Source organism: Balaenoptera acutorostrata, chromosome 19, assembly GCF_949987535.1.
Source record: "Balaenoptera acutorostrata chromosome 19, mBalAcu1.1, whole genome shotgun sequence".
Lineage (NCBI taxonomy): Eukaryota > Metazoa > Chordata > Mammalia > Artiodactyla > Balaenopteridae > Balaenoptera > Balaenoptera acutorostrata.
Window position 1 is genome coordinate 58,736,071 of NC_080082.1, and position 19,596 is coordinate 58,755,666.

The window sequence follows — 19,596 nt, forward strand, 5'->3', positions numbered from 1 at the left end:
AATTGGGGCAGCCCGGGTCTACAGCATCTAAATGCCAAAAGTTTCATAGTGAAGGTTATGACCATGAAACAAACATAAAAGGGCTCTGGCCACCTCCCCACCCCCCTGGGAATTTTCACGTCCTTACTCACCCCCAGAGTATCCTCCCCAGCCAGCCAGCTGACTCATCCCCGCCCCCCCTTACTTCACAAGTACCAAACGCCTTCCTCGGGAGGCAGGGGAATTGCCTTCCTCTTTTTTTTTTTTTTACTTCTACAGGGAACCCTCACATTCCCAGTCTATCTCATCCTTACGTTTGGAGAGCAAGAATTCCAAGACTTGGGTAAGGGTAGGACCCTCATGTCCCACATCTACTTGGTTCCTGAGTTTTGGAGAGCAGTGAGAGTGTGACCAGCAAGGGAGGCCAGCCCCGTCTCAAAAAAATGAATCCAAATCTATCCCACCCCTGGGTTCAAAGAAGGAGGGATACCTGTAGTTTTCTTTTCATCCAAATGTCAGCCACAATCCCAGCCCTTAATAAGAAGAGCTTGAGGCTTCATCCGGTGTCTTTTTATATTGCATCTTTTTTTTAATTGAGCTACTGTAACATACACAGACCTTTTTCTTTTTTATTGGAGTATAATCGATTTATTTTTTTAAATTTTTTTTGTCTGTGAATAAAATTTTATTGGAACACAGCAGAGGCCATTTCAAGGGGTCCCCAACTCACATTCTGAGCACAGAGGAGCCATAGATACAGGAATTGTAAAAAAAAAAAAAAAAAAAGTCTCTCTGCTAAGCCACCTCCTATCTCCTTGTAACATGGGGGTCGGTCTCATGTTAAAGTGGCCACCATTTCCTCCAAGGGAACTTTGATGTGGTCTCTCTATCTATGTATTACCTATGTGTATAAATATGTATGTATACTAGTATAGTTGATTTATAATGGGTTAGTTTCAGGGGTACGGCAAAGTGATTCATATATATATATATATATATATATATATATATATATGATTTTTTCAGATTCTTTTCCATTATAGGTTATTACAAGATACGAATATAATTCCTGTGCTATACAGTAGGCCCTTGTCGATCTCTTTTATATATAGTACTGTGTATCTGCTAATTCCAAACTCCTAATTTATCCCTCACCTGCTTTCCCCTTTGGTAACCATAAGTTTATTTTCTATGTCTGTGAGTCTACTTCTATTTTGTAAATAAGTTCATTTTTATTTTTTTAAAAGTTTTTTTGATGTGGACCATTTTTAAAGTCTTTATTGAATTTGTTACAGTATTGCTTCTGTTTTATGTTTTGGTTTTTTGGCCTCAAGGCATGTGGGATCTTAACTTCCCAACCAGGGACTGAACCCGCACCCCCTGCATTGGAAGGCGAAGTCTTAACTACTGGACCGTCAGGGAAGTCCCCTGTATTTTTTTAGTTTCCACATATAAGTGATATCATAGGATATTTACCTTTCTCTGTCTGACTTACTTCACTTATTATGATAATCTCTAGGTCCATCCAAGTTGCTGCAAATGGCATCATTTCATTCTTTTTTATAGCCGAATAATATTCCATTATGTGTGTGTGTGTATACACACATACATACCACATCTTCTTTATCCATTCATCTGTCGATGAGCATTTAGGATGCTTCCATGTCTTGGCTTTTGTTTATAGTGCTGTTGTGAACACTGGAATGCATGTGTCTTTTCAAATTCGAATTTTTGTCTTTTCTGGATATGTGCCCAGGAGTGGGATTGCTGGATCATATGGTAGCTCTATTTTTAGCTTTTCAAGGAAACTCCATACTGTTGTCTATAGTGGCTGCACCAGTTTACATCCCACCATATACAGATCTTAAGTGTGCGGTTCATTGATCAGCTATACGTTCATGTGACCATACCCAGGTTAAGGCATGGAAAATTTCTAGTTCCCCTCTGCCCTTCCAGTCACCATAGATTATCACTGTAAATTAGTTTTGCCTGGTTCATTGAATATTACATAAACAGAATCAAACAGTGTATATATAACAGTGTATATAATAGTTTTTGTGTCCAGCTTGCTTCATCCAACGCTACTACCAAGTTTGCTCACTGCAGTATTCCATTGAGTATACCAATAGAGTAATATATCAGAATTCTTCCACTCTCCTGATTGGTGAACATTTGGGTTGTTTCCAGTGTTTGGCCATTGTGAATATTCTACTATGAAGATTCTTGTACAAGTGTTTGGAGGACATATACATTCATTTTTCTTGGGTAAATTCCCACAGGTGGACCTGCTAGGTCACAGGGAGGTGTCTGCTTAGCTTCAAAAGATACTGCCAGACTTTTTCCAAAGTGGTTGTACCAGTTTACACTCTCATAGGCAGTGCAGGAAAGTTCCATTTGTTCCACATGCTTGCCAAGGCTTGGTATCATTCCCATACCTTTTTAATTTACTATAGTGTTTATTATACATCAAGTTCTGTTCTCATTTAAGTTCATTATCGGTTTGCTAGGGCTACCATAACAAAAATTTATTGTCTCACAGCTCTGGAGGCTAGAAGTCCTCCTTGGTTCCCTCTGAGGGCTGTGAAGGAATGATCTGTCCCAGGACTCTCTCCTTGGCTTTATAGATGGCCATCTTCTTCCTGTGTCTTTTCACATCATCTTCCCTTTGTGCATGTCTCTGTATCTAAATTCCCCCCTTTTTATAAGAACACCATTCATACTGGATCAGGGTCCACTTTGATGACCTCATTTTAACTTGATCACCACTGTAAAGACTCTTTCTCTGATTAAGAGCACATTCAGAGGCACTGGGATAGGACTTCAATGTATAAATGCTGGGGAACACAATTCAACCCACAACTCTTTATAGGTGAATATTATTATTCCTATTTTATAGATGAGAAGACAAACGCAGAGCAAGACCCTACAGCTGGTGAGGGGCAGAGCTGGGATTTGAACCCTGGCAGTCTGATTCTCAGTCCAACCTCTCAACCACTGTACTACATAACCTCACTTGCCCAGCGAGAAACCCAGAATCACCCTCCTTGTGCCCCTCACCCAGAAGCTTTGTAGGTTCACAAAGGATACCCATGTTTCTCACTGTCACCTCTTGCTCTGATTTCCTGCTTCTGCTGAATTCTTTTTCTCCCTGGTATTCCTTTTTACATTTTTTCCCTAATTTTTCATCCAATTTTTATCAGAGTTATACATCCACATAGTTTGAAGAATCAAATACAAGATTTTTTTAGAAAATGAAAACCACCAATGGTCCCCCATCTCTTTACCCTCCATTTCTCCCACCTCAGAGGAATCTGCTTTCACCTCATTTATTGTATCATTTTGCTATTTACCTCCCTGTCTCAAAATACCATGTCTCTATGGCTACCTCTTGATTTTTCAATTTTAGGCATTTTCCTTTCACTTCTCACTATGGAAGACACATACTCATACTGTTATTTAAATTATTCCAAGCTCCCACATTGTGATTCTGGCTAGATGAATATTCAGTGTTTACTTGTTGACTGTGTAAATGCTCCCATAGATGCCACACATAGTAAACCATGATTCCTTTCCTCTCCTACACAATTCTTTGTTTTTCCTGGCGTTAATATTGTCTTTTTTTTTTTCAATTGCCTAGTGGCTGAGTTTTCCTTGTGCTTAACTAATTCAAATCCAAGTTCTCCACTAACTATATGAATCTCTTCTTCATGTGTTCAGATGCATCAGGTACTCCATTAATTTCATCTTATTAAAGAAGTTTCTCACATGGCCTCTGACCTGCTCCAGTCTGGAACATAGCCGCCATCTTGATCCCATCACCTTCTTCCTGGTTCGGATCCTGTTGTATCCCATTTCTTACTCTTCCTGTGTTTTGCTCCCTTGTTCTTTTGAGCTTCCTGACAAAAGGCACATGGGAGATACATTTTGGAGACATTGCATACATGAAAACATCTTTACTCTTGATGGGCCATCTGGCTGGGTATAAAATTCTGGGCTGGAGATCATCTTCCTCCAGAATTTTGAAGGCATCACTCCACTGTCTTCTAATTTCCAGTGTTATTGTTGAAAAATCCAGTCATTTGGATTCCTAAGCCCTGTATGTGACCCGTTTTTCTTTTCCCTGTCCTCAGTGTGCTGACAATTCTCAGCAATGTGTCTTCATCTGTTTTCTCAGTGTGCTGACAGTTCTCAGCAATGTGTCTTCATCTATTTTCATGTGTCTTCTTTTTCTATTTTCTATGACTGGACCTTTCAGTCGTATCCTGAGGTCATTCATTCTGGGAAATTTTCTTGAATTCTTTCAATTACAGTTCGCCTCTTCCTTCCATTTCTGTTTTTTCTTTCTAGAACTCTTATTAACTTGACATTGGGCTTCCTGGACTATCCATTTCTTTTATTCTCTCTCTTATTTTTTTAACTCTTTCTCGTTCTGCCCTACTCCCTGGGAGATTTTCTTAATATTATCTCCCACTCTTGTATTAAGCTTTATCACTTCTGCTAGTATATTTTTGATTTCTAAGAACTCTTTTTTGATCTCTGAATTTTTATGGTATTTTGTAAATTTTATAGTATTATTCTGTAGTATCCTACTTTATAATATCCTATTCATGGTTCAAAGCTGCAGTATCTTGTCTTGTTTCTCTGATGATATTAATGATAGTTGTTGGGTTTTTCTTTTTTTTTTTTATATCTTCTACTCTCTGCATGTCTGCATGTTTCCTCCAAGTTCCCCCCCCCCCCACTTCCTATTTGTTTTGTTTCTATCTTTCTTTCTTTTTTTTTTTTTTTTTTGCCGTGCCACACAGCTTGCAGGATCTTAGCTCCCCAACCAGGGATTGAACCTGGGCCATTCCTTGTTTCTATCTTTCTTGTTAGAGCCTTTATCTGATGTCTAGTAATCCTTAATAGTCAGTTCATATTTGGGAGTGGGCATCCAAAATTCTGGAAGTGGTGGGTCTGTGAGCACATAAGCAGGGTTGTTGACTGTGAACTTCACTGTAGGGTGAGCTGTCTGGACCATTTTTGTTGGGGAATCCCCAATGTCAGTATTTTTTGGTCTCTTTTCCTGGGTTAGTCATATATATATATACACATATATATGTATATATTTGTATATGTAGACATAGTATATATATGTTTTTAAAATAGAGAGGACCAAAGAAGAAAACAAATAATGAATCATGATCTCCCTGGCAAGATACCATTAACCATATGCAAGTTAAAAGGCACTCATTCATTCATTCATTCATGTATCCAATAAATGTTTATTAAGGTCTTCTTGCACCAGACACTGGGCTAGGCACTGAGGGTATAGCAGTGAACAAATCAAAGTCTCTGTTCTCCTAGCACTTCCATTCTAGTCTGGAAGACAGACACATGTGTGTCTAGAGCAGCGCTCTCCTACAGCCCCTTCTGCAATGATGGAAATGTTCAAGATGTGAGCAGTCCAGTATGGTAGCCAACAGCTCTCAATCACTGGAGATGAGGTTGGTGTAACTACAGAACTGAATTTTAAATTTTAATTAAAATTGGAATTCAAATGGCCACCTGTGGCTAGTGGCTACCACCTTGAACAACACTAGAAAATTCCATCCTTACAGAGAGGTACAAGGGATTGGCAGCCTCATGGCTTTGGCTAGCTCACATTCCAAATGTGGGCTTACCCTACCACTGAGGGCAAGCAACCTCACAGGAAGAGAAAGGAAATGCATCTCTTAAAAAGAAAGAAAGAAACACAGCTTCTCCCAGCCAGTTCTGGAAGCCCATTCCATGGGAGAGGTTCAATTTCTCACTCACTTACGAGGGCCGAAAAGGAAACATCAAGTCCCCCTTTCCCTAAAGGAAGCATTATTTTTCATTTTTTCTAGATCAATTCAACCATGTATACACACACATCTTTATACATTCCTCACTGAAAGTACACACTGTTCTCTTGCGTTTTCCATGGAGGAAAGCCTCTTGGCATCTTTTCCCTATTAATGAAATCTTACCTCTCAGCTCCAGTGATTGGCACACAGAATGCTGGTCTCAAACCAGCCTGAATTCATTCATTCAACCCCTCTTTATTAAGCATGTGTTGTATGCCAGGTGCTGTTTTAGACCCTGTGGATACAGCAGTGAGCCGGGCAAGCAACGTCTGCTCCTTCACGGAACTTAAATTCCAGTGTGTGGGGGGGGGGCGGCGGCGGGGAGATGAATGATAAAGCTAATAACTAAAAACATTTTATAGTTACAAGGAGGTAAGTGCTATGGACAAAAATAGGGCAGGGTGAGAGAGTTTGGGAGACCCAGGAAGGAGGCTACAGGTTGCAGTATTAAACAGTGTACCAGGGAAGGTGCCTTTGGAGCAAACACTTGAAGGAGGTGAGGGGGCCAGCCAGGCGGCTATCTGGGAGAAGGATATTATTCCAGCAGAGAGAATGGCCAGTGCAAAGGCCCTGAGGCAGGAGCAGACTGGAGCAATCCAGGAACTGCACAAAGCCCAGGGTAGCTGGAGCAGACTTGGTGAGGGAGGCGTGCATGGGAGACAAGGCAGAGGGGTAACAAGGCAGAGGGGTAAGCCTGCGAAGTGCAGTGAACTGAGGACGGACGGGAGCCGAGGAGGGACGGGAGCTGACTCAAATGTCAAGATTCCTCTAGCAACAGGGTGGGAATTTTTATTTTTCCCAAAAAAAGGCTGGCGGACATGGCTGAGTTTTACTAGAGGTTTAGGATCAATGTAGGGGGTGGGTAGGTAGTAAGGAGGTGGGGAAAGAGGCAGGCATTATATCCCAGAATAACTGAGCAAACGATTAAATTCAAAGCAGATTCTCAGCTCCTCTCTTCCTGAAAGCCCTGCTCACCTTCCCACCACTGGAAGTCTTGATTGTTGGCTCTAAAATACTTCTCCGTTCTTTCCTCCAATACCTCTCCCCTGTACACGCCCCCCTCCCAGGACCCCTAAAGACCCTCCTTCCATCTAGTCCCCAGTGCCTCCATCCCTCCTCTTTGGCCCGACTCAGGAAACTCCGAGTTCTTCCCACTTAAACACCTTAAACAATTCACCTTTCGCCCCCAAGGGCATTTTCCTAAACAAAGAGACACCTCGAGAGAAATTACAGTTTGCCTACAAGGCAGCAGTGCCCGCAGGTAGTGCGGTATTTTTCTTGCCTATGTACTGTGTATGTTTCCAGATGTCAGCTGGGCTCTCCCTGCCTGTTAGGATCTGTATAAGATGAATTCAAACCCCATTCTCCAACTACGGGGCGGCGAATGCCCTCCCCACGTTCCACAGCTTTGAATTCTTTGCCCCACCCCAAGTTGTTGCTTCAGCTGGATCCATTCTATCTGGGGAATCCTCTCTCTGTCTCCCCTTTTGGGGTGCAAGGACTAGGTCTGTCCTTTTCCTTAATTTGTATGCAACCAACCATGCGCACAAGGCATTTATATGTGCTTATGTGAGTGTGTGGACAGGGCTTCACTGAAAGTTTGGGGACACAGAGGTTTTCACATCAACAGACAGGCAAACAACTCAAGACTCCAGGTGATGTATTCATGTCAGGAAGACCCTTTGCCTTCTCCTCACCAAGCATCCAGCCACATGCCTTGATGTCTCTTGTTTTCCCCAGACCTGAGCTGTCCAAGACTATTTAAATTTAAATTAGGGACTTCCCTGGAGGTCCAGTGGTTGAGACTCCGTGCTTCCAATGCAGGGGGCACGGGTTCAATCTCTGGTCGGAGAACTAAGATCCCACATGCCTTGGCGTGGCAAAAAAAAAATTAATTTAATTAATTAAAATTAAATACAATTTAAAGTTACATCCCTTTGTCGTACTGATCACATTTCAAGTGCTCCAGAGCCATGGTGGCTGCCATGTTGGGCTGCGCAGATGGGACATTTCCATCATCCCAGAATGTTCTTTTTGACAATGTTGGACTAGAAAAGACAGATACCTCCCTCTAAGAACTAGTCTGGTGTCTACAATTAAGATGACCAAAATTTCACCCCACAAAATAACTATGGAGCTATATTCTATCTAGGATTCCGGGACTAGTGGTTTTTTTTTTCTCATTTATACACCCTGGATATCTTCACAGGTCAGATCATGAATACTTATCTTATGTCATAGGATAGTTACACAGTGTGTAATCCACAGAAGTGTGGATTCCTTTATCCATTCATTCATTTACTCCGCAAATATTTACGACCACCTTGTATGTGTCAGGAACTGCTGGGTCACAGCCTAGAACGTGATGGTCTTGGATCCTGCCCTAGAGGGGCTTGCATTGTGGTAGGAGAGGCTGAGATTAATCAAATCATCGCAGAGATAAATGTAAAATGGCAGCAGTTGGGAAGGAAGTGACATGTGGCGAGTGCCACAATGTATTCATCAGTGAGAACTACTAATTCCGTATCCGTGCTTATCTTCCCACCAAATTGTAGATATTAGGGCCTAGAGGGAGAACCCAAGCAAATTAAGATACATGTCTGGGCCTGCGTTTCCCCGGTCTGAATAATGGAGATAATAGTTTCTACCTCATAGGAGTGTTGAGAGAATGGAGTTACTACAGTAGATAGAACAGTGCCTGGAACAGCAGAAGTCATCATTAACACTATTATTATTTGTATGATTCTCCTTTCTTTTTTTTTTTTTTAAGTATTTATTTATTTATTTATGGCTGTGTTGGGTCTTCATTTCTGTGCGAGGGCTTTCTCCAGTTGCGGCAAGCGGGGGCAACTCTTCATCGCGGTGCGCGGGCCTCTCACTATCGCGGCCTCTCTTGTTGCGGAGCACAGGCTCCAGACGCGCAGGCTCAGTAGTTGTGGCTCACGGGCCCAGTTGCTCCGCGGCACGTGGGATCCTCCCAGACCAGGGCTCGAACCCGTGTCCCCTGCATTGGCAGGCAGACTCTCAGCCACCGCGCCACCAGGGAAGCCCTGATTCTCCTTTCTGAGCTTCAGTCCTCCTCTTTAAAATGGAGGAGTATACGGGACCTTCTCTGGAAGGTTCCAGTAAGGATTGAACCAGTAGTTATTTCATTAACAGTCACAGCTAACACTTCTCTGGCACTTCCTTTGCTCCGAGGGCTATCCGTGCAACAACCTTGGAAGGGAGGTATTGCCGCTGTCCCCATTTGACAGATGTTTAAACAGAGGCACAAAAAGGTGCAGTGACTTACTGAGAAGTTCACCACTAGTTAGAATCTGGAGCAGTTGGAGGTTAGGAGGTAGAGGGATTCTGGGTTGCCCATTCGGATATCTGGGTGGAATTGACCCTGCCCTTCATGCCCCTGCCGGCAGGAAGCTGGACGCCTTCATCTACGACGCGGCTGTGCTCAACTACATGGCCCGCAAAGATGAGGGCTGCAAGCTCGTCACCATCGGCTCGGGCAAGGTCTTTGCCACCACAGGCTACGGCATCGCCCTGCACAAGGGTTCCCGCTGGAAGCGGCCCATCGACCTGGCACTGCTGCAGTTCCTGGGGGATGGTGCGGCTGCACGCAGAGATGCCTACAGGGGGTGGGGAAGGGAGGGGAGGCAAAGACCCCTGGGTACTGGGGAAGGAGGGGGTGAGGACCAGGACACCAGGGTCTGAGGACCTAGACTCCTATATCAGAGGGGAGGGTCCTCAGAGGGTGCCCACGGAAGGTGACCTCCCACCTTCCTGTCCCCAGATGAGATCGAGATGCTGGAGCGGCTGTGGCTCTCGGGGATCTGCCACAATGACAAAATCGAGGTGATGAGCAGCAAGCTGGACATCGACAACATGGCGGGCGTCTTCTACATGCTCCTGGTTGCCATGGGCCTCTCCCTGCTGGTCTTCGCCTGGGAGCACCTGGTGTACTGGCGCCTGCGGCACTGCCTGGGGCCCACCCATCGCATGGATTTCCTGCTGGCCTTCTCCAGGGTATGAGGGAGAGAGGGAGGCGGAGGGGGAGAGATGGGAGGAAACAGGCAGGGAGGCCTAGAGATGGAAGGGAGCTGGCTCGAGGTGCTGGAGAGGAGGGAGGAACGGAGGGAAGGCAGGTCGTCCGAAGCATCCCGCGCTGACCGGGCTTCTGCCGCGACCCCCGCAGGGCATGTACAGCTGCTGCAGCGCGGAGGCTGCCCCGCCGCCCGCCAAGCCCCCGCCGCCGCCGCAGCCGCTGCCCAGCCCGGTATACCCGGCGGCGAGGCCCGCTCCCGGCCCCGCGCCCTTCATGCCCCGCGAGCGCGCCACTGTGGACCGCTGGCGCCGCGCCAAAGGTGCAGGGCCGCCGGGCGGCGCGAGCTTGGCCGACGGCTTCCACCGCTACTACGGCCCCATCGAGCCGCAGGGCCTGGGCGTGGGCGAGGCGCGCGTCGCGCCCCGGGGCGCAACTGGGCGCCCGCTATCGCCGCCGGCTACACAGCCCCCGCAGAAGCCGCCGCCCTCCTACTTCGCCATCGTGCGCGACAAAGAGCCGGCCGAGCCCCCCGCCGGCGGCTTCCCTGGCTTCCCGTCGCCGCCCGCGCCCCCGGCCGCCGCGGCCACAGCCGTCGGGCCGCCGCTCTGCCGCCTGGCCTTCGAGGACGAGAGCCCGCCGGCGCCCACGCGCTGGCCGCGCTCGGACCCCGAGAGCCAGCCCCTGTTGGGCCCCGGCGCGGGGGGCGCGGGCGGTGCGGGGGGCGCGGGCGGCGGAGTCCAGGCCGCGCCACCCCCGTGCCGCGCCGCGCCGCCCCCCTGTCCTTACCTTGACCTAGAGCCGTCGCCGTCGGACTCGGAGGACTCGGAGAGCCTGGGCGGCGCGTCGCTGGGCGGCCTGGAGCCCTGGTGGTTCGCCGACTTCCCCTACCCGTACGCCGAGCGTCTCGGGCCGCCGCCTGGCCGCTACTGGTCGGTCGACAAGCTCGGGGGCTGGCGCGCCGGCAGCTGGGACTACCTGCCCCCGCGCAGCGGCCCCGCCGCCTGGCACTGTCGCCACTGCGCCAGCCTGGAGCTGCTGCCGCCTCCGCGCCATCTCAGCTGCTCACACGACGGCCTGGACGGCGGCTGGTGGGCGCCGCCGCCCCCGCCCTGGGCCGCGGGGCCCCCGCCCCGGCGCCGGGCCCGCTGCGGGTGCCCGCGGTCACATCCTCACCGCCCACGGGCCTCGCACCGCGCGCCCGCAGCTGCCGCGCCGCACCACCACCGGCACCGGCGCGCAGCGGGGGGCTGGGACCTCCCGCCGCCCGCGCCCACCTCGCGATCGCTCGAGGACCTCAGCTCGTGTCCCCGCGCCGCCCCCGCGCGCAGGCTCACCGGGCCCTCCCGCCACGCGCGCCGGTGCCCGCATGCCGCGCACTGGGGGCCGCCGCTGCCCGCCGCGCCCCACCGGAGACACCGGGGCGGGGACCTGGGTACCCGCCGGGGCTCGGCGCACTTTTCCAGCCTCGAGTCCGAGGTATGACGCGGCCTGGGGGGCCCCGCCGCCCCCTCGGTCAGCGCAGGCCACAGCCCGAGGGGGCACGCGCAGTGGACAGGACCCTCACGGGTTGGGAAGGAAGGAAATGGAACTGGCCGGACCCCGCCTGGAGCAGCGTCCTGCGCCCCTCGCTACGGGGGCACCTCGAGCCGGGGGGGATTTGGTCCCTCAAATCTCACCCAGCCTGGGAGCAAGGGGATGGGGTCTCGGAGCCCACTGGACTTTTTTTTTAAACCCGACAAGGGCTTTTTAACGTCACCAGATGGGGCAGGAGGTGGTGGGGTCACGCCACGCCCGCGTCCCTCCCCCACGCCTGGGGCCGTGGCCCCCACATCACTGTGCAGCTCCCCGGCCCCAGCCACGCCTCCGGGGAAGCCCGTTTTTAACCTTTCATCCATCGGGACTCAAAACTGTGAGACGCGTTCGCCAAACTGTGACCCCAGACCTTGGCCCCCGCCACACAGAAACCCCTGACCCCAGACTGTGACTTCCGACCCCTAAAAATGGTCATCCGACCCCAGACTGTGACCCCTGACCCCAAACTGTGACCCGAGCCCCAGACCGTGCCCCGACCAGACTCTGCCCCTCGACGTCAAACCGTGACACCCCCTTCTCCTTTTCCACCCGCGGTAGCTTTCCCCTCTTTCGACCTAGCACACGCCCCCAACGGAAGCCCCGCCTCCACTGCCCCAGCGTTGATCCCAACCTCCATCAGGCCAAAACTTCCCACCCTGTCGCACCTCACTACCAGCCCCAGGTGCCACTAATCACATGCTCTCCAAATCCAACCCTTATTTGTGACCTTTCAGTGAAGACCCAGCAGACCCTCAAAAGCCTCCTCTTCCCAGATCTCCAGCCGGGTCTGGAGCTGGGTTGTGGAAGAGAGGGGTCTGGGAGTCCACACTCATCACCAAGCTCTCTTCCCACTCTCCTGTCCCATATTGCAGTGTTTGGAATAAACCATGTTTTTATGCCTCCTCAAGCCCAGTGTGAGCTCCGTGTCTGTCTCTTAGTCCCCCTCAAGCTTCTCTGGAGGAAATAAAAACAGAAAAGTCCCATAGAGGAAGAGGGGGCAGAAAGAGAATTCCGTCAAGAAGAGAGACCCTGGAGGGATGTGGGAGGTAAAGACTCAAAGAGGCAGTGAGAAAAGACCCTAAGAAGAGAATGGCTGAGAAGGGGTTGAGGTGGAAGGAGAAGGGGGACAGAGAACTCAAGAAAGATCTGGGATCAAAACTTTTCTAGGATCAAGTCTAGGGTCCCATTCCTATGGCAACAGGTAATGAGGCTTGCTAGGTTCTGAATATCCTGTTCATGCAAGCGAGGAGGGTGTCTGTTATACCCCAGTCAATCCACGTATCTTGAATTCCGTTAATCTCACCAACGAGAACCTATTTCTAACATTTCATTATGCCAATTAGCCAAACCTCTGGTGCTGATGGGCAATAAAAAGAGCGGAAGCACTTTTAATAGCTGCCTCCAGAGGGTGGACTTTCTGATTAAGTGCTTGCTGACCAGAGCTGCAAGGTGAACGCCTGGTTAGGCAACTGACTGCCCCTAGAGGGTAGATTCAACCAGCTAATTTACACATATCATCCTGTCTACACTTAACCATTTTGAAGTAAATTAAAGCCTTCATAACAAGGAGGGGAGAAGAAACCGGCTTTATGGGTCCTCAGGGAGCAGAAACCTAGTCTCCTTGCCAGTAAGGGCTCTTATTTGCATACACGAATAATTAATTAAGTGGAAAGAAGGGACTGGGAGTCAAAGGTGGAAGGGAGAGTCGGGGCTTGGAGCTCCTCTAGTTGATGGGGAAAACAGGCCTCCTGCAGAACTACAACTCCCAGGAGGCCTTGCCGCTGCTCTGCGGCAGAGCGCCCCAAAATCATGGGGAGGGTATGGTTTCCCCGGATCTGCAGGCCTCGCTAGCCAGGCCAGGACGCAGTTACCTTAGCTCTTCTTCACCCCTCTCCCCATTGCCCTCTCTAATTGGTGAACGAGGAGGTTTCCAAGGTAACCGCGCAGTAGGGAGGATCCTCACAAGAAGGGAAGCGAGACCCGGAAGTGACGCTCTTACCTCGCGCCGGCGGCGGGAGGCCCCAAAGATGGCTGCGCGCAACGGTCGGTGGCGCACGTGTGAAACCGGGGAGCCTATGGACGCCGAGTCCCACGACGCAGGGTCCAAGGGCCCGGCCCAGGTCTACCTACCCGGCCGGGGACCCCCGCTGCGCGAAGGAGAGGAGCTGGTCATGGACGAGGAGGCCTACGTGCTGTACCACCGAGCACAGACTGGTAGGCCTGGGCACCCGGACTCCTGCGTCCTGAGGAAGGAGGGGACTGGAATCCTGGGTCCTGAGGGGGGAGTTGGTCCTGAGCCTTTAACTTAAGAGGCACTCTGAAAGAGAAGATTGGGGTGTAAGAGGGTTGACATCACGCTCAAGAGGACTGAGATCCCTCTGCCCCATCCTAATTTTCCAACTCCTCCGTCCATCCCCAGGCGCCCCCTGTCTCAGCTTCGACATAGTCCGGGATCAGCTGGGAGACAACCGGATCGAGCTTCCTCTTACACTTTATCTGTGTGCTGGGACCCAGGCCGAGAGCGCCCAAAGCAACAGGTGAGTAAGAACTGACGTTTTCCCAGGACCAGGGACCCGAGCCACCAGCTCTCTCTTCCTCGGGACCTAGAAGTCGGGGTTTCCAGCCTCCTCCCACCCTCCTTACTAAGGATCCTGGCACTCGGTGCCTCATTCATGCCACACCTCCCCCAGATTGATGATACTTAGGATGCACAATCTGCATGGGACAAAGCCCCCGCCATCTGAGAGCAGTGACGAGGAGGAGGAGGAGGAGGATGAAGAGGATGAAGAAGAGCGGAAGCCTCAGCTGGAGCTGGCGATGGTGCCCCATTATGGCGGCATCAACAGAGTTCGGGTAAATACAGCACCAGCAGCCTGCCCTGCGTTCTCTGGAGCACACCCCCCCGCACCCATGCCCTTCAGCTTTTAGAAAAGCACCTGGCACGTAGTTTTATATATTATGGTAATTGTCAGTATGTGCTAGATGCTATAGGGTTGGGTTTTTTTTCAGCAAGCATCATTTGTACCAAATTGATTATTTATTTATTTACTTATTTATTTGGCTGTGTTGGGTCTTAGTTGTGGCACACGGGATCCTTCATTGTGGTGCGAGGGCCTCTCTAGTTGTGGCGCGGGCTGTAGAGCACACGGGCTCAGTAGTTGCGGCAGGTGGGCTCTCTAGTTGAGGTGCGTGGGCTCTATAGAGCAAGCGCGGGGGCTTAGTTGCCCCGCGGCACGGGGATCTTAGTTCCCCGACCAGGGATCGAACCTGCGTCCCCTGCATTGGAAGGCGGATTCTTAATAGGTATTTTTTAATGTTCTTTCCTCTCCTGTAAAACGGTGAGAGTCACAAAGCTTACCTGATGCGGCTGGTGTGAGGATAAACTGAAATGACATAAAGCGTTATTTCAATAACTGAAAGTTATTCAGGTGTCTAGAAACAGCACTTGGCTGTAACTTGAGATATATGTTTTCTCTTATTGCTCAGGGACTCTTGTGGGCTGGGGGGTTACTTTTGTGCTTCAGAGTTACAACCCCTTCTAATCAGGTTGATGTGAGAATTAAATGAGTTGCTGTGTGTATAGTACTTGGAGCAGTGCTTGGCTCATAGTTCTTGAGAATTATTTCCATTAAAGTATTACCATGTCTTGGGTACTGTTTTAGACTGTGGGGAGTTAACGGGGTGCAAAAGGTCTCTGGCTCCTTGAAACTTACATACCAGTGGGAAAGGGAACAAGAAGAAACTAAGCATATGTGTGTATATGTCCAAAGATGCTAAGTGTTGTGGAGAAAAATGAAACAAGGTGAGGGAGTTAGGGTCTTTTGGAGTGGGGTTGCCTCTTTAAATAGTGTGGTCAAGGAAGCATTCACTGATAAGGTGCCATTTGAACAGAGACCCGCAGGAAATGAGGGAGTGAGGCAAGGATATCTGTGGGAAGAGGTTTGCGGGCAAGGAAATAACAAGTGCAAAGGCCCTGGGGCAAACTGAGGAGTTCTGAGGGAAGCTGGGGAGAACAGTGCTGAATGGATGAGGGGGAGAGTGACAGGGTGTGGCAGGTGGGCACGGAGGAGACATTGTTTAGGGCCTTGTAGGCCAGTGTAAGGACTTGGCTTTTACTTGGGGAGAAATTGGGAACCGTTGTAGGGTTTAGAGCGAAAGATGGCTGGGATCTGACTTGTGTTTTAAAGGGATCCCTCTTACTGCTGTATTGAGAATAGACTGCAAGGAGGCAAGGGCAGAAGGACAGTCCTGTGAGGAGGCCAGTACAGGAATGCAGAGAAGGGTGACTTCGGTAGTAACATGAGTGACGGCAGCAGAGGTACTGAGAAAGGATTGGAAGTGTGGCATTTTGGGTGGAGCCAGCATAGGTGGTGGGTGTGAGGAAGGAGAGACAAGTGGGGAATGAGTCCTGCGGTTTGGGGCCCAAGGTGGGACCTCCAAGGAAGAGTAGGTGGCAGTGGGCAATTAGGAACTTGGCTTTGGCCTTGTGATGTCTAAACAGTCAGTTCGATGTGATCCTGGAGTTGAGGAGAGAGGTCAGGGCTAGGGGCTACTGGAAACCTTGAGGCTGAACAGGATCTCCTAGTGAGCAAAGGTACACAGGCAGAGAGATCCGGAGACAGGCCTGTGAGCAGCCTACATTTAGACGGTTACAGAGACCAGGAGCCTGAACACACTTCTGGGGGCTGGTGGAATAACAGCATCGATTCCTGGGAGTCGGGAAGGAGTTTTGTCCTCCCCCAACCATCATCTCTACTGCAGGGTGGGTAGTTGTCCCGGGTACCAAGCTGCTCTTGCAGGCCGTGATTCCATTCCCGCAAAGGTTTCTGGGAGTTGTAGTCCCAGCCCTGGGTTGGGGGCGGGTCTGAGGAGCTGCAGTTCTGGTTCTGGGGCTGTGGTCGCCACCTGGAGCCTCCTGTCCCTCTCACCTCCTCTCCCCTTCTCCCTCCCCTGCAGGTGTCGTGGCTGGGTGAGGAGCCAGTGGCTGGGGTGTGGTCAGAGAAGGGCCAGGTGGAGGTGTTTGCGCTGCGGCGGCTTCTGCAGGTGGTGGATGACCCCCAGGCCCTAGCCACCTTCCTCCGGGATGAGCAGGCCCGCGTGAAGCCCATCTTCGCCTTCTCTGGCCACATGGGCGAGGGCTTTGCACTTGACTGGTCCCCTCGTGTGCCCGGTGAGTCCCTGGGGTGTGCAGTTAGCCCTGAGGGCTGGGCAGGAGCAGGGTCTACAGCAGGGGTGGGTGCTAAGGTGGGAGTGAGCCGCGGCCGGGCGGGACAGGGTCGTGTCCTGACTCCCCTTCGCAGGGCGCCTGCTGACCGGTGACTGTCAGAAGAACATCCACCTCTGGACGCCTACGGACGGCGGTTCCTGGCACGTGGACCAGCGGCCATTCGTGGGCCACACACGCTCCGTGGAGGACCTGCAGTGGTCTCCAACCGAGGACACGGTGAGGGAGGGCTGGGGGTCTGGATTCCTGGGGTGGGGAGGGGGGCAGGTCCTAATGAGGGGGTCACTAAAAGAGAGGGTAGCCCACCGCTGGACCCCGGTGTCCAGAGTGGGGCAGGGGTACACCAGGGTGCCTCAGACTCTGCCTTGTCCAGGTATTTGCCTCTTGCTCAGCTGATGCCTCCATCCGCATCTGGGACATCCGGGCAGCCCCCAGCAAGGCCTGCATGCTCACCACCGCCACCGCCCACGATGGGGATGTCAATGTCATCAGCTGGAGCCGCCGGGAGCCCTTCCTGCTCAGCGGCGGGGATGACGGAGCCCTCAAGGTCTGGGACCTGCGGCAGTTCAAGGTACTGTCCCAGCTGGACGCCTGGGGCGGGAGAAGCTCCTGCTACCGGAGGCCACTAGGATTTGTGGGTTTTCCCTCCCGAGATGGTTTATACACCAGCACTGGGAAGGCCCTGTGAATTGGGGTCCAGATGAGGAAACAGGCTCCGCGAGAGGAAGGCTTGGGCTGCTGTGGGGTCGCTCCCTCTACCATCTGGAGATCTGACACGAGGGAAGGGGCTGGGTGGCGGAGACTACGGCTCTAATCTGCCCGCGGGGAGCCATGCGCCGGCCGTGCTGCCCAGGGGCTCAAGGGCTTCAGAAGACGGTCGTTTTTCTTTCCGTGGATTTTGTAGAATCAGCTGAGAACAGAGCCCAGCTCACTCATTTTGGGAGGGGGAACTGAGGGCCAGAAGGGACAGGAGCAGATAGGATGTGACCACCTAGCTAAGCGTTGACTGCAGAGCTGAGAGGGTCTCCAGGCAGGAGAAGTTGCAGCTCTTGGCCTCCCCCTGGACAAAGCCGTGACTTCATACACCTCTGGGCCTTCCCGGGATCATCTTTTTACTCCCCCCAATGTAATGAGTTCTACAGAATCAGCCCTGGGGAAGCTTCTAGAAATGGATTCCAGCCCCCCAGTTAGGTGCATGGCCAGGTCACAGGGCCAAAGTGGATTGGCCACTGGAATGTTGGAACCACTTCTCCAAACGAGAGAGACCCCAACCCCCACCAGCACCTTTGCTTTAGTAAAAGTGTCGTTCTTTGCCTCAGCCTCTCTGGAGCCTGGGAGTCATGCCACTGCCCCCTTTAAGGCCTTCTAGAATCAGCGGGCAGAGCACTTGCGGAACCACGCCTTCCTTTTATAGGGAAGGAAACTGAGGCAGGCCCAGGGAGGAGCAAGTGTTGTGGTTTTGTGGCCTGGAGCTGGGAGGGGCTTCTTTGCAGGTGAAACCACAACTCCCAGCAGCCCCTGGGACATCACACCTTTATTACCTGCTGTACTTTGCGCTCTGTCCCTTTCAGAGAACCTGGGTTTGTGGGGGGCACAAGGGGTGGAGCCCTGGTTGAACCCTAAGGCTGGAGAGGGGTGGGGGGTCTCTGCCTGGGTCACCCCAGGCATCAGGCTGAGGGGCTCAGAGGCCCTGACTCCCATCTTCCCGTAGTCTGGCTCCCCGGTGGCCACCTTCAAGCAGCACGTGGCCCCCGTGACCTCCGTCGAGTGGCACCCCCAGGACAGTGGGGTCTTCGCGGCCTCGGGTGCAGACAACCAGATCACACAGTGGGACCTGGCGGTGGAGCGGGACCCTGAGGCCGGCGACGCGGAGACTGACCCTGCGCTGGCAGACCTCCCCCAGCAGCTGTTGTTCGTGCACCAGGGCGAGACAGCCCTGAAGGAGCTGCACTGGCACCCGCAGTGCCCCGGGCTCCTGGTCAGCACCGCCCAGTCAGGCTTCACCGTCTTCCGCACCATCAGCGTCTGAGGCCGGCCAGGCCGCATCTATCTGGCCCTCCACTTGGGGACTGAAGTTGAAGTTCATTCCCCTGGAAGGGACTCGTTCAGATCTGTTGGCCAGCGCTTCTCCAGAAGGACTTAGTTTGGCCCATTGGCTGCCGTGACGGATTCTGTTTGACTTATTGTTCTTTGAAAGGACTCGGTTTGGTCCGATGCCCCCCTTGCCAAAGGATATGGTTTGATCCGTGGCTCTAAAACTAGGGCTTGGTTTGCTCCCACGACTCCTCCAACCAAAGGACTGGGTTTGACCCATGGCCCTATAAGACCAGTGGGTTTGACTCTGGTGATCCCTCTTGCCCAAAACCTTGGTTTAGCCCAGTGACCCCCCTCCCCCCCCCCACCTGTCAGAAGACTCCATTGGCTTTTTCCCAGACGGGCCTGGCGTGGCCTGTGTTGCTGTGGACTTTGTCAGCTGCAGCACTTGGCGTGACCCTTTGACCTCTCTGCCCCTGGCCTCCCCCAGGGAACCCAAGTGCTTTACAGTGGCTGGACCAAATTCGAGGAGTGGGTTCCTGCAGCAGAATTCGGCCCTTGTCTTCCTGCCAACTGGGTTTGGCCACGACTTCCCAGGGAGAGGCCTCGTGGGGCCTTCTCCCCTCCTCCCAAAGGCAGGCACCGTGCAGGGGGGGAGAGTCGGGGGCTCCTGAGGGGCAATAAAGGACCAGAATGAGGCCTGGAGTGTGTGAGACTCGTCCTTCTGGCCGCTGCCTCATGAGGAGGAGGGAGGACCTGGCACTCGGCTGTCCCTAGGCCACTGGGTCCGACCCCCAGCCGGTTGGGTGCTATCCGGTCCTGCCTTCCCGATGTCTTGTTCCGTCTGGAACTCACTCTAGGTCTCTGGGGGGGATCTCAGG

The 19,596-nt window shown here is 51.9% G+C and overlaps 2 protein-coding genes across 2 annotated transcripts in view; both read left to right on the forward strand.

Annotated features, from left to right (window-relative positions):
- GRIN2D (glutamate ionotropic receptor NMDA type subunit 2D) overlaps nt 1-12,321 on the forward strand; it is a 32,446-nt gene extending 20,125 nt beyond the window's left edge. The window contains exons 11-13 of the mRNA XM_057534392.1: nt 9,260-9,447; nt 9,634-9,866; nt 10,036-12,321. Of these exons, the coding sequence (XP_057390375.1) occupies nt 9,260-9,447; nt 9,634-9,866; nt 10,036-11,367 (1,753 nt within the window). The 3' untranslated portion in view covers nt 11,368-12,321. The remainder of the gene's footprint in view (nt 1-9,259; nt 9,448-9,633; nt 9,867-10,035) is intronic.
- A 1,120-nt stretch (nt 12,322-13,441) lies between these two features.
- On the forward strand, nt 13,442-19,414 carry GRWD1 (glutamate rich WD repeat containing 1). Its single transcript, XM_007168219.2, has 7 exons — nt 13,442-13,671; nt 13,877-13,994; nt 14,148-14,310; nt 16,414-16,627; nt 16,758-16,900; nt 17,055-17,252; nt 18,393-19,414. Exons 1-7 carry the CDS (start codon nt 13,485-13,487, stop codon nt 18,708-18,710), a joined length of 1,341 nt encoding a protein of 446 aa, XP_007168281.2. The 5' UTR covers nt 13,442-13,484; the 3' UTR covers nt 18,711-19,414.
- Nucleotides 19,415-19,596: the final 182 nt, after the last annotated feature.